The sequence below is a fragment of the Embiotoca jacksoni genome, unplaced genomic scaffold (genome assembly GCF_022577435.1).
Source record: "Embiotoca jacksoni isolate LCO1_2020_lvr unplaced genomic scaffold, fEmbJac1.0.p SCAF_28, whole genome shotgun sequence".
NCBI lineage: Eukaryota > Metazoa > Chordata > Actinopteri > Embiotocidae > Embiotoca > Embiotoca jacksoni.
In genome coordinates this window covers 966491-980407 of record NW_027185379.1, presented here as the reverse complement: position 1 = coordinate 980407, position 13917 = coordinate 966491, and the positions used below count along the sequence as shown (strand labels likewise).

At 45.0% G+C, this 13917-nt stretch overlaps 1 protein-coding gene across 1 annotated transcript; it reads left to right on the top strand.

The window, feature by feature from the left end:
• Positions 1-346: 346 nt before the first annotated feature.
• On the top strand, positions 347-12291 carry LOC138205248 (WD repeat-containing protein 20). The gene is made up of 4 exons (XM_069161037.1): positions 347-1183; positions 4734-4916; positions 5560-7005; positions 8268-12291. The coding sequence occupies exons 1-4, from the start codon at positions 782-784 to the stop codon at positions 8313-8315; spliced, it is 2079 nt and encodes a 692-aa protein (XP_069017138.1). The 5' UTR covers positions 347-781; the 3' UTR covers positions 8316-12291.
• Positions 12292-13917: the final 1626 nt, after the last annotated feature.

Here is a 13917-nt window from a genome sequence, read left to right as displayed (position 1 = left end):
TGATGCTGTTGGGGAATTATGTATATTCTAATATGATTTTTTTGTTTTGTTGAAATCACAGCCAATCATATTTGCATCTCATTTCAAGCCAGTTCGTTTAAAGTGTGCATAACAAATCCTTAATTTAGAATAATTTATTCAGAAAAGCAAATTTCCTTTCCTTTTTTTTTTTGTTTTGTTATTTAACAGCTCAATGTGAGAATGAAGGTGTCAGATTTCTGCAATTCTAATAAAATCTCTCTGGTGGCACTAATCTTCTATAAAAAGACGCCTCGATGAGGCACCAGACAAACTTCACGGCCCCGCGGTGCTGTTGCGTTCACGGGGGCGGGGCTGCGAGGGAGCGCGCTCCGGGGTCCTGTTGGGTGTCACTTGGTGGTTAAATGGTTGGGAAATCGAGCTGACCGGAGCCGGATGTCCTCTCCTTACCCCTCCAGCACATTGTCAGTGCGCAGTGCCAGGCTGGGCCAGCAGCAGCAGCAGCAGCTGACGCACCATCACACGCACTTTACGCACAGTGGATGAACGGAGGCAGAGACCCGGTCGAGGATGATGCACACCGGCTCAGAGGGGCCGTCTCCGTGGGTTTATTTACCAGGTAGCGGGGGTACGGGTGTAAAATGCACCGGAGCGGACCGGGTGTGCTGGTCGGCCTAGCTGCGCTCGGCTGCTGCTGCTCCTCGTCGCCTCTCCCATTTCTATTCTAGTACTTTTTTTTATTGCAGCGTTATTATTTCCAGGTCAAAATCCCTGTTTCCTGTGCGGCTTGTTTGTACTAAAAATGGCCGGAGATGGCGGCGCTCTGAAGGATATCAATGAGATTAAATCCCAGTTCCGGACCAGAGAGGGCTTCTACAAGCTGCTCACCCTCTCGGACTCGCAGCAGCGGGGCGGGCTGCCGCGGGGTCCGTCCGCCGGAGCCACGCTGGGCCCCGGGGCTGGACCCGGTCCGATACCCGGCGGAGGGGTCGGGCTGCTGCAGGGGCCCGGGGCTGCCGCCGCCGCCGCCGCCGCCTCTTCCTCGTCCAATGCCGCAGCCAACTCCTCGCCTGCGGGCTTCCTGCCCCCGGTCCGGGTCTCCATGGTCAAGCTGCAGCCCGAAGACCCGAGCGAGGAGTCGGAGCGGGTGTGCTTCAACATCGGCAGGGAGCTCTATTTCTACACGTACACCAACATCAAGAAGGTGAGCCCGCTCCTCCGCTGCTGCTCTCGGCCACAATGACACATTTGGATGGTCAGATTTAGCCCAGCAGGCTAACCTGCACAGCTCATTTGAAGCTGTGAGCGTGTCTCTCTCTCTCTCTCTCTCTCTCTCTCTCTCTCTCTCTGCTGAGGCTGCACAGATTTCCTTTTTCGTTATGCAATGCAAAATGGAGTTGGCTGATAATTGTGGCTGAATAGCCGGTGAAGGGTGCATCATGCAGACGGATGCACGGTGTCAGTGAACGCAGCAGGAAGCAGCCGGAGAGGCTCTGACAGCTCTCCATCCACCGCATCTCCTCTACAAACCAGCGGCTCTTCCTCTCTACTGTTCAAATGTTCAAATGTTCAAATGACTCTTTGCATGAAGTTTTTGCTGCAAGGTGAATTTATTTCGCAGGAGATGGTTTACAAAGTGTAGATTGAAAACCCTTATTGGCACTGACTGCATCGCAGAAGTCTGCCTTCATGTTTTCCTTGACCAGACTCTTTCATAACGGAAGGAGGAATATCTGAGTTTGTTTTTAGCATTGCTAGCGTTCACCTTTTTTTTTTTTTTTTTTTTTTTAAGAGAGAGCAGCACCACTTTCTTCTTAATGAGGAATGCTAATAACCCATTTAGGAGGAGCTGAAGGACTAATGCACAAAAGCTTCCCCTCCTCTCTCACATGGCGTGCAATTACTGACTACATTTCTGGATTTAATCCACAACTACCATCAGTGCAGTTCATTTGTCTGGAGTTTTGTGTCATTACAACGGATGTAGAAGTGTGACCTCGTCCGTGGCACACACGGGTTTCTGTGGGAAATACGCTGCGAACACACTCCCATAAGAGGTGACGGTGCAAGATGTGCAGCAGACCGAAGACACAAATCACATTTACTGTAGTCTGGACGTGCACTCAGGCAGCATGGCGTGCAGTCAATTATACTTACCAAGTTTGTAATCTCTCCTGCTGCCACACTGAAAGATTGAAGTGTGAAATAATTCAAATTCACCCTCTTGCACCTTTACAGATAATCAATAGAGATGCATCTTTTATGATTTGCTTCTTCTGATACAGACTTTGATCCACATATGTGTGCTGATACCGAGTGCTCAAGTTGTTCCTCAATAATACCAAAGAAACCGTATTTAATGGGTCTATTTCACACCCAAAACTTTAGGGCTGCAACTAACCAACTATTATCATTAATCTATAGCTATATATTTTTTTTAATTATTATTTGTTTGGTCTGTAAAACATCAGAAAAAAAAAAAGCCTTTCTTTTGGGAAAGCTGTTTGTGTTTAATCAATAGTTTAAGTTTAAGACGATGCTGGATCGGAAGTGGAAAGTGTTCACGGTGGAGAAGCTGGAAGAATAAATGTTTCCACTGAACCATTAAAGCACTGAACTGATTAAACCATCAAATTTTGTCTGAAGAGTGGATCTACAGGCGCTTCAGAAAGTCTTCTGTCCCTTTCTCTTTTTGTACACTGCTTTAGATTTATTTTTTTAATGGATAAAACTGACATTTTCTCCCTTCAAGCTACACACAATATCCCATAACGACAAAGTGAAAACAATGAAAGAAATATCAAAAGCTGAAATCTGTCGTTTCTAAAAGTAGTCATTCAGTACTTGGTAGAAAGCCTTTGGCTGCAGTTATCTCCTCCTGTCTTTGGAAAGTCTCTATAAACTCATCCTATTCTTTCTTTCTGCTCGAGTGTCTGTTGGCTTCTTAGTCACCCACCTGATTTAAGGACCTTCTTCCTCGTTTACTTCATCTGGCCCGACGCCCGACTCGAGGCCACGGGGCTCCCGGAAACAATCAAAGTCCTAGAAATGTTTTTTTCCTCTTGTCCTGATCTTGGTTACCATTTTATCACTGATGTCTACAGAGAGTTCCTCTGACCTCATGGTTTGGTTTCTCTTTTATAAACTATGTTAAGTCAGTTTTAAACACTTCTGTAAACTATTATAAACACAAACAGCATCAAGCTGACGACAGTTTGGAGCCACAAGCAAACACTCCGAGTACTTTTGTAAACGAGAGATCTAAGCTTTTAATATATTTTGTTAGGTTTGCAGAAGAATACTAAAAGCGTGTTTTCACTCTAATTTCATTCAATTTTATCCATTTAAAAGATTGTAAAGTTTGGAAAAATTGGAAGGGAGTCTGAATATTTTCTAAAGTTGACTATAAACGATTTACAAAAATAATTCATAGTTTCAGCTTTGGTCCGCATCGCTAATAATTGGTCTAAACACCCCCAGAAGTCATTTATTGGAAAAATACTGTTGATTCAATTTTTGGTTTTCCTACAAAGCCTAAATTTCCCAGTAATGATTTATTAAATGATTTTTAGTCAAATTGAAAAAGACTGCACTGCACTAGATTTCATCAGATTTTGGTTGAAGATATTCTGTGATATCCGTGTCAGACGTCAGTGTTGACTGTGTTTGAAAAGTGAAGCAGGTCCTCACTATACAACTGCTTCTGCTTTACTCTGCGGCTCCTCACATTCAACGGGAAATTTCTCCTTCGAGGGAAAGGACCTCGAACAAAAGAGTACCCGCCTGTGCGCTGATTTAAAATGACATGCTTATCTAAATGATCAATTAGCGTTTTACAACATTCGAATGCACGTACATGGGCAGGCCTTTTTTTCACAGCAGGCAATGTGGCACGTCACATAGCAGGAAAAAGCACAGGTGTTTTAATGATGGCTGCCTTCCACTTCGGAGAGGTCAGCTGGATCCCTGCCAGGCTTGACTGGGACACTTAATGGAAATGAGCCAGTTAAAATGTCTGCTATGAATAAGGTGTAGAGAAACACTTCCTTCCTGATGCGCCTACATTATAAGTGATGCGGGACCGAAATCTAGAATTAAAATTAAAAAAAATGCAATTCACACCACATCTAGAAGGGATATCTGAACAGGAGGAAGGATTGACAGCAAGCAGAATCTGTTTCAGCACCTGAATATTGTCATTAAACAATGAACCTCCCCTTTAAATGTGCAACGTTTCCGTTGCAGTTTTCTTTGTCTGTAAATTACATTTCCGGCATGATGTGCAGGTGCTCTTCTCTTATTGTGACTCAGTTTAATCCAGAATGACTTTGTCGAACCCCTGAGAGATCAGCTGTGACCTTTCTGTGTGCCGTCAGTGAAGTTTACTCCTAAAGCCGTGTTGCTTTCTCGGCCGTCGGTGTCGGTTGCTTCCTGTTTGATGGATTGCTCTACAAACAATCTTTGCTCCCTCATTCTGAAACAAAACCCTGATGTTTACTATTGACTTTTTTTTGGGGGGGGGACATGAAAAATGTTCTCTCCAACTCTAGAGTAACGTGGAAATATCTCAGTGTCGCTTTCCATTTTCTAGGTGATGATTGGTTTGTCAGAATAAGAAAAACACATCAGCAAATAACAAATGGACCCAGAAATGGAACAAACTGTCAGCACATTGAGCGATTGTTTTTTGTTTTTTTGCTTTCACGCCCTGTCTGATTGTCTGAATGTTAATCTCTGCGCTCTGTTGTCTGCAGGCCGTAGACCTCAGTAAGCCCATAGACAAGAGGATCTATAAGGGCACTCAGCCGACGTGTCACGACTTCAACCAGTACTCCGCCACGGCGGAGAGCGTCGCTCTCATCGTGGGTTTCTCGGCCGGACAGGTCCAGTACCTCGACCCCATCAAGAAGGAAACCAGCAAACTCTTTAATGAGGAGGTATTTCATTTGTTACAGCTTCTTGTTTTGTTCTGATTAAAGTCTGCTGCAGTACAACACAAGTAATTTGTCATTCATCATATCGATTTTTTTTTTTATTTTTTTTTTTTTCTCCACCCCAGTTTAGATGCTGTGATATTACTTAGAAATGCAGACGGTGTCTCCGGCGTTGTCCCTCTAACTCCTTTGTTTTTTTTACTGTCTTCCTGAACTGTCTCTTTCTGTTTAATGGGATTCTCTTTAAGGAAACTCTCATGCAGACTTTGTGTCTCCTGGATCTGTTCACCTCCCTGGGATTGTTTTCCCTCCTCCTCCTCCTCCTCCTCCCGGTTCTCTCTCTTTCTTCTCTTGCGTTTGTTTCTCGATCTCTGCGGACCTTCTGCCTTCCATTGCTTTCTCTCTGCATGTGCCTCTCTTAAAAGTTTTTTGGTTTTTTGGGTTTTTTTTAATCTCATATTTTCCAACAATGAGATGACTCCACCAACTGTTTGCATAAAAGCAAATTCAACTTCAAAGTTGTAACAACCTTCCTCACCCGTTCCTCTCTACTTTCCTCTCCCGTATTCTTCTCCACTTCCTGCCCTTCTCCTTCTCTAAACTTCCCCATCTTCCCTCTGTCCGCCACCTCCTCCTTGTTTTCCAGAGGTTGATAGACAAATCCAAGGTGACGTGTCTGAAATGGCTTCCCAAGTCGGAGAACCTGTTCCTGGCCTCCCACGCCAGCGGTCACCTCTACCTCTACAACGTGGACCACCCGTGCGGTACCACGGCCCCTCAGTACTCTCTGCTGCGGCAGGGCGAAGGCTTCGCCGTCTACGCCTGCAAAACCAAGACGCCGCGCAACCCGCTGCTGCGATGGGCCGTCGGCGAGGGAGGCCTCAATGAGTTTGCGTTCTCTCCGGATGGCGTGCACGTGGCGTGCGTGGGCCAGGACGGCTGCCTGCGTGTCTTCCACTTTGACTCGATGGAGCTGCAGGGGGTGATGAAGAGTTACTTTGGCGGGCTGTTGTGTGTGTCGTGGAGCCCTGATGGGAAATATCTCGCCACAGGAGGAGAGGACGATCTGGTTACGGTCTGGTCGTTTGCAGAGAGCCGCGTCGTAGCGAGGGGGCACGGCCACAAGTCCTGGGTCAACGTGGTGGCGTTCGATCCGTTCACGACTTCCCTGGAAGACGAAGAGCCGATGGAGCTCAGCGGCAGCGAGGAGGACCTCCACCAGGGGGCGCCAAATAACTCCATGCACTTCGGCCGGGTCCGAACAAGCAGCACGTTATCGCGTCTTTCCCGGCACAGCTCGAAAGGCGGCGGTTCGGCATCGGTCACGTACCGGTTTGGCTCGGTGGGGCAGGACACCCAGTTCTGTCTGTGGGATCTGACGGATGACGTGTTGTACCCTCGCCTGCCGCTGTCCCGCGCCTTTACTAACACTTTTGGGCCCTCACTGCCCAACTCCGGCAGCGGAGGGGTCAACAGCACCTCAGGTGGGGGAGGAAGCGGAGGGGTCGAGGGTCACCATCACCCACCCAACACTAACACTAACACTAACACTAGCACTAACACTAGCACTAGCACCGGCACCCCCAACCCTCCGACACTCCCTTTACCGCTTCCTCGCTCCCTCTCGCGCTCCAACTCTCTGCCTCACCCCGCCGTGGCGAACGCCTCCAAGGGCCAGGGGGCCTCTGAGGGCAGCGGGGGGAGCGGAGGAGGGGGAGGGAGCAGCGGCGGCGGAAACACCACCCCGTTCAGCATCGGCCGCTTCGCCACGCTGTCGCTGCAGGAGCGCAAGTCGGACAAGTCCGGCGGCAGCGGAGGGGTGGAGAAGGAGCACAAGCGGTACCACAGCTTGGGCAACATCAGCAAAAGCAACGACAAGATCAACGTGGCGCCGAGGAGCAACCGGCTGGACGCCGCCAAGGTCCTGGGCACCACGCTGTGCCCGCGCATGCACGAGGTGCCGCTGCTGGAGCCGCTGGTCTGCAAGAAGATCGCACACGAGAGGCTGACCGTCCTGGTGTTCATGGACGACTGCATCATCACCGCCTGCCAGGAGGGTCTGATCTGTACCTGGGCCCGGCCGGGGAAGGCGGTACGTCTTCAATATCTATATTGTCTCGTGGATATAACGGTCTTGTTGATTTAAAAGTTGCCGTCACATGTCCTCACAGCCCAACAGTCACGTTTATGTCTCGGGCCTTCCACGTGACAGTTATGATTATCAGTTATTATATTTATAAACTAACTTACTGACTGGTTGAATACGTTGACGTGTAGTTGTGGGTGGAGGAAAGCGTTAAATGTTTTATAAAGTCTCGCATTAAGAACCTTTAAAATATAAAAATAATTCTTCCCTTGAATTGAGGTCATTCCTCTTTTCTCCCGTGTGTTTTTTTTAATTTATTTCAGGACACTCATTATGACGTGTTAATTAACCTACTTGCTGCTCGTTTTTAGTTGAATTCTTTTCCGTTTTGTCAGTAAAATGATGAACCATGCTCAGTTTTTAATACTCATTGATTGTAGCTACACTGGTCCAACAAAATGGCGACGCTCCGTACTGATGTCTTTCGATGAACTTTATTGTCTCGCTCTCTCTCTCTCTCTCTACACCTCGGACACCGTGAAAACAATAAACAAACATAAATATTTTTGACATGTATGGTGAGTTCTTTCTGGAGTCTCTCAGGCAAATGTCCGTTGCTAAGCAGGCTCACATATTAGCACATTAACAATGTCACAAAGTACAAGCTCTCAGAAATGCCATACATGTCAATATAAACGCAAGTCAACAACAATATCCATAAATATAGAAACAAATAAACAATTTACCATGTGCAGCTCTTGGACCATGTGCAGAGTTAGTTTAGCTTGCGGTCGTTCACTCCTCTCTGTCGCTGCCAGCAAAACGACCCACAATGCCACGGTCACGTGTTCACGGCAACTCTCGGTGAGGCCCGTTACTTTACGGCAATGTATAAAGATTTACGGTAACTTGAGCTCAACCAAATTAACTCAACAGATATCAATTGCATATTGATCAATCGTGCTCATTTAACATGCTTGCACACACAAGGAACATTTATAAACGTGTTAAGCTTCAACATGTCTCTTTGACAGTTACGTTGCTATTCTGTGAGAAGTTTTGTTTTGAAGTATTCAGTTTGTTTTGAGTGTATTTTTACGCTCCACAGTAATGACCCAACAGTTGGAGATGATTTCACGTTTCCTCTCCTCGCAGACAACTGGCCTTTTATCTCCCTGCACTTACAAGTGGAGTAGATCTCCTTGGTCTGACTGTCCCCAGTGTCTCACTTTCCTTTGTGCTTTGTCTCTCTTGTCTCTTTTGTTCAGAACTTGACAGCACAGAACGGGAACTCTCCGAGCGGCACGGTGGTATAGCTGGAGGAGAAGCTTTGCACTCGTCCCTCCCTCCATCTCCTCCCGCCATCTCCTCCCTCGTTTGTCGTCGTCGTCTTCTCCCTGTCTGACATCGTCTGCATCGAACTCTCAAACAAGTCAAATTTGGGGCCAACAAACCAGAGACTACACCCGTACCTACCGCTGCAGTATTATTCCCTCAGTATAATCTCTGTACTCGCCACGACCCAAAGGTGGGAAACGCTTCCTGAAAACCAACTTCACTTCAACAGGTTGATGAAGTCTTTGACTCGATAGTTACAAGTCTGGTTGTCTTGGGAACAAAATACAAAAGCCTGTTCTGGCAAATATCGGCTTTATTTCATCTTCTTCATAACCTGTCGTAACCAGCTACATTGGGCAGTGTGCACTTTATGTCCCAAAAATCTGTGGACGCTTGTTCGGTCTTATTTTCTTAATAGTACAGCATACAGTGTTATTTCAGCAACAGTTTGGGGAAGATGCTCTCTTGTTTCAGTATAACGGTGCCCCCTGCGCACAAGGCCAGATCCAATAAGTTGTCCCAGTTTCACGTGGAAGAAGCTGAGTGTCCGGACCTCGGTCCCTTTCAACAACCTTTTAGGGTCGATTACAAGTGCAACATCAGCGTCGGGCTCCTTTCCCGCCACGGCTACCGGCTCTGCTCAACTCTACTCGCATATGGTACCATGTACGTTTCTGGATTTCAGCAATCAAGTAGTGGAGTGAAAACAACAATCATGACCACTATAGTAGCTTGGCTAGTTAACAATGGCGAGTTTGTGCAGGATGTGTTGCACATGCATTGACGCGGCCTTTGCGATGATTCTCTCGGACCAATCAGGGGTCGACAGTGTTTTTTTTGTTGCCTTATCAGTATTAGTTCAGCTTGCTTGGAACTTCTGCAGAGGTTATATCCAAAATAGTACCAGGCACCGGATGCTATCCAACAACTTTTAGCCAGTGGAAGACCAAAAAAATAAAGTGAGTAGAGTCAGCCGAGCCGGTGCCGACAGTGGAGGTGTTGCTGCAGCTCAGCTCCTTGTCCATTTCAAAATCTGTCATTCTTCAAAATAAGTAATGGGTTGTTTGTTTTTCGGCACTTTTAAAGGTTAGATTCCCAGTCAGAGGTTAATAATTTGGATCGACACCTCCTGAAAACCACAAACGAGTATTTTGACCATGGTGTCACCTCTGATTTGTTGGACAGCATTTCTTCCTTTGTGCTGGAAGTGATAAATTTGAAATGCTGCACTGCAGAGCTGAACTGAACGTGGTTTTTCAGGAAGCGTTTTACACCTCGTGCCACTCTGGGAATAAAGTTTATTCCCAGTGCTTCAGCTCCTCCGTGTTTCTCTGCAGAAAGTCGTTTGTCCTTTCTGTCTGTAAGCCTGAAGTAACCAGGAGCGATCGGCAGGCCAGGCTCTGTCGTCATTCCTCCTTCAGCCCCCCGTCCATCCGATCCCCTTCTTTTTCCCCGTCATGCAAAGGACACTGCAAAAGCCACGGCCATTGTATTTAAGTTATTTATTTTATCACAAGACTGTGTAGTAATTTATACTGTAAATAATGAAAATACTCTATAAATACAAAAAGGACAATGTGTAAGGTAATAATGGCAGGAACAAAGCAATGACAAAGCAGGAAAGATGAAGAATATTAATATATGAAGATCCTTGTATTGTACATAGCAACAACACAGTTATAAATTGAATGTCTGCTGTTTTAGGGAACTTGAAGATGTCAATGTGTTTTTATTTTGCGTGATAAGAGTTTCTCCAGTTTTGTCCCCGAAAGCAATTTGGGTTTAATCCGTCAGCGGCGGCGGAAGCATCTCGGGTCCAGTGTGGCTCTGTAGAGAGCGACTGACCTCGAGGCGAGCACAGGGAGCGACCTTGGACGCGGCTGCAGGCCGTACGAGTCGGCCGACCGGCGGAGTTCATAGATCTGAAGAATTACTAATTCTCCTGAACATCCTGCGTGAACAAAACACCATTTTAATGAATAACATGCGCACGAACAAACATGCACTCTTGCACATTCCCAACGTGAAATGGCTTACACACACGTGCACACACACACACACACACACACACACACACACACACACACACACACACACACACACACACACACACACTCTCAATCCCCTGATGGTGTAGCATCATACTTACTGTGTCTTGGACTCCATTCCTGTTGCACCTGAATTGCCTCTTGCAAGAATTTGCACATACAATAAATCCACAGTCCATCTTGAGCTGCCACATCCGGAGGTGTTGTTTTGTTGTTTGATCTGACCTCCATGTCGGCTCCACGAGCATCCCGCCGTTCACTCGCATACTTTCTGTACAGAGGACCTAACAGGGTGTACATCTCGGGGAAAACAGAGCATCTCTGGGGACTGAACTCCAGCTCTGCCTCTGTAGGGTTCGGTCTCTTTTCGACCTTTTGCTCAGATATCTGACACGTTAGTTGAGTTACAAAAAAAATGGATCTTCTACAAACAAACTTTGTTATTAGTAAATTTTGGCTGCTGGCCGTAATACCTACCAAAAAGGTATTTTGTGAATATTTTTGGTGAGAAATAAATATTCTCCCTTTTGCACAAGTGGAAGATTTTCATTTTATCAGTTGCGTTATCTGCAGCTCCGGCTGGATTAACCTCCTGTGGAGCCCCGACTGACCCTCGCTGCACATATTCATTATATCAGCACACATCCAGGAACCAAGCAGCTCTCAAAGGCTTAAATAAGTTGATTTATCAATTAGTCCATTGATTTGCAACAATTTGGACTTATTTTCTCGGTCGTTATAAACAGTTTTTTTTAATCAGATGTTCACTTGAGCTTTTGCACCAATAATGGACATATTTCACTATTTCTAGCATTTCATTGACTAAATAAGGACATTATTGTCAGATGTATTAGTAATTCTCATGAGTCATGGATGCCAACCTCAGCTTTCCTGTGATCTAATAAGATTACTTTGCCTGAGGTTTTCTGTGTTATTTACTTTACAATTGAGCTCAATATAAACTAAAAAAATTGGGTTTTTAAAACTACATTTTTTTTCGGATTCCTTTTACTAGATTGCAAGATGGAAAACCTGTCAAAGTTGATATTGCAGCTCACTGGTGATAATTATAACATGTTTAATTCATCGAATTATGTGGATCCAAATGATACGTAGTGAACCTGGGGCGTCTTAACGGATTCGCTGATTTTCAGGCATTCTTCAGAGGATTTTCAGAGAAATTAGATCATCAGAGTAAATGTCTGGTAATTTTCATCATTGAGTCTAACAGTGTGTGCATGTCAGCTAATTTCTGCGTGGGAGGGGTCGTTATTAGACGTTAACCACTCAGCAGTGACCGACGGATCTGCCAGTTTCAGACTCAGAAGCTGCAGCAGTTTTGAGCACTTCAGGGTTTTTTTGTGCATCTGTGCTTGTTCAAGAGTTGTCGGCCATTCTTGCATCTTGGGACGGTCTGAATCCGGGTGTGTCGGTCGGTCGGTCGGTCGGTCGGTCGGTCGGTCAGTCGGTCGGTCCACTCTTGCCATGATATTTTATAGACATTCTTATACTTCCTCTTTTGTAACACATTTTGAGTGCCCACTCCTGTCCGCCATGTTGTAAACATGATACATATTTGATCTGTTGTCAGGAATCGATGAGCATAATTGAAAAGCACTTTAAATACCAAGACTTTGGTTGTTAAATTCAGAAGCAGGTGTCGGTACCCGAACCCTCGGCCCTGCTGATAGTCAACACGCCAAATCGTTTCTGCCCACCTCCACCAGTCGGAGAGAAAAAGGCAGTCGAGGTGTTTCTGAGCTGGATCTGTAGCTTTTGTTTTGTTCTTTCAGCATGACTCTTATTTTTGGGCAGAAAAAACTACCCTCTGCAAGCTGGCAGTATTTTTATCCAACTTTCGTGTGTGTGTGTGTGTGTGTGTGTGTGTGTGTGTGTGTGTGTTATTGCATTACCCATCTGCCAATACAACCTATAAATAGCAGAGCAACTTCCAGGACTGCAGGAGCCAAGGTTATGCCCTTGGAGCACCAGACAAACCACCGCTTTCTTGGCACCCTGTCTGGGCCAGCGCCAGTATTGTTGCAGACCTGTACACGCGTCTTCGTTGTCATAGCAACAGCTGCGCTCACTGGCTTTGGCGTCGATCTCTAGATGAATGCTTCATCACGATCTCTGCCTCTTCAGATGTTGAAGGAATAATTCACCGCAGTGCGAAAATCATGCACCTCGACGTTCTCCTGAAATACTGACGTTCACGCAGACACATTTTGTTTCAAAGGTTCAAACTTCTCCGAAACAGGTTGTGCAGGTTAATCCGAGTATTTTAACAGCCAAATGTTTGTTTCAAAAATATATATCTGATTAGAAGTGATCACACATGATTTAAAGGGTAAGGTTGTATAGTGTAAATGTGTTCCTGGTGGCGTTGAAGTCATAATACAGCATTATTAAAAAAAAAAAAATCTCAAACTCAGTCTTCTCAAAGTGGAGAGAATAATCTTTCCCTTTTAATTTGTCTCCCTTTGTTTTCCTTTAATTTTGACATTTTTTTTGTTTTTTGTTTCAGTGTGTAAACAGTGATTTTCAGTCCATGTTCATTTTTCTTTGTTAGCAGTTCCTCAAAGTTGAAATCAAATCACAAGGAATTGTATGATGCATTTTGATTGCAGCTTTGAAAGCTTAATCACATCCCATAATCAGGACATATTGTGTGAAGATGACCCAGAATTATTCTTTACAATGTACTCAACAATAACAGAGAGGTAAATATGTGATTTTTGATTTACTTAGCACAGATATTTAGTAAAAAAAAAAAAAAAAGATTGGATTATGGAGCATGAACTGGATATGATGAAACATTTTAGGCTTTTAAGGGCATTTAAAGGAGCTAAAAGATGAATAATGCAATTGTCATTTCTAAATAGTTTGCTTTTAACATTTACTTGTTAAGTTAAATTTGTCAGGGCACTAGAAAAATACGAGGGGTGGAAGAACTTGGTGCTCCTTCTGCTGAACTCGTGGGCTGAAATAGAAGTGACTTCATATCAGATCAGTCTGTGAAATTCACTGTTTAAATGTTGCATTTAATAAAAGAAAAAAGTATGATTAAACTTTTTAAGAAAGCGACCAAAATCTCCCACAGACTACATTTTGGTTCTTGGAGTACATCAAAACTCCCTCCCACTCATATTTGACATTTTTTTTATACCTTTCAACCAAATGTCAGGTTAACAGTGTAAATGAGGCAGCAGCTCCGTGCTTAGATTCATCGGACTGTCGGAGCAGGTCAGAAATCACTTCAGTCAGGTTGCACAAGACTGCAGAAGGATGATGATGATGATGATGATGATGATGTTCATTCATAAGTCAACAAATTTGGGTTGTCTTTCAAGACTTATGTCACATGAGGTGCTTCAGGATTGGTTTGATTTTTGTGCATCATTCAGTGACAAAAACACTCACTTTTGAAGAAAAGCTGCTTTCATGTTTTATCTTCACTGTGTGAACGCTACGCGCTTCGTGTTTACACCTTCGGTTTCAAGGAAGGTTTCAGTATTCTTTTGGCTTTAGA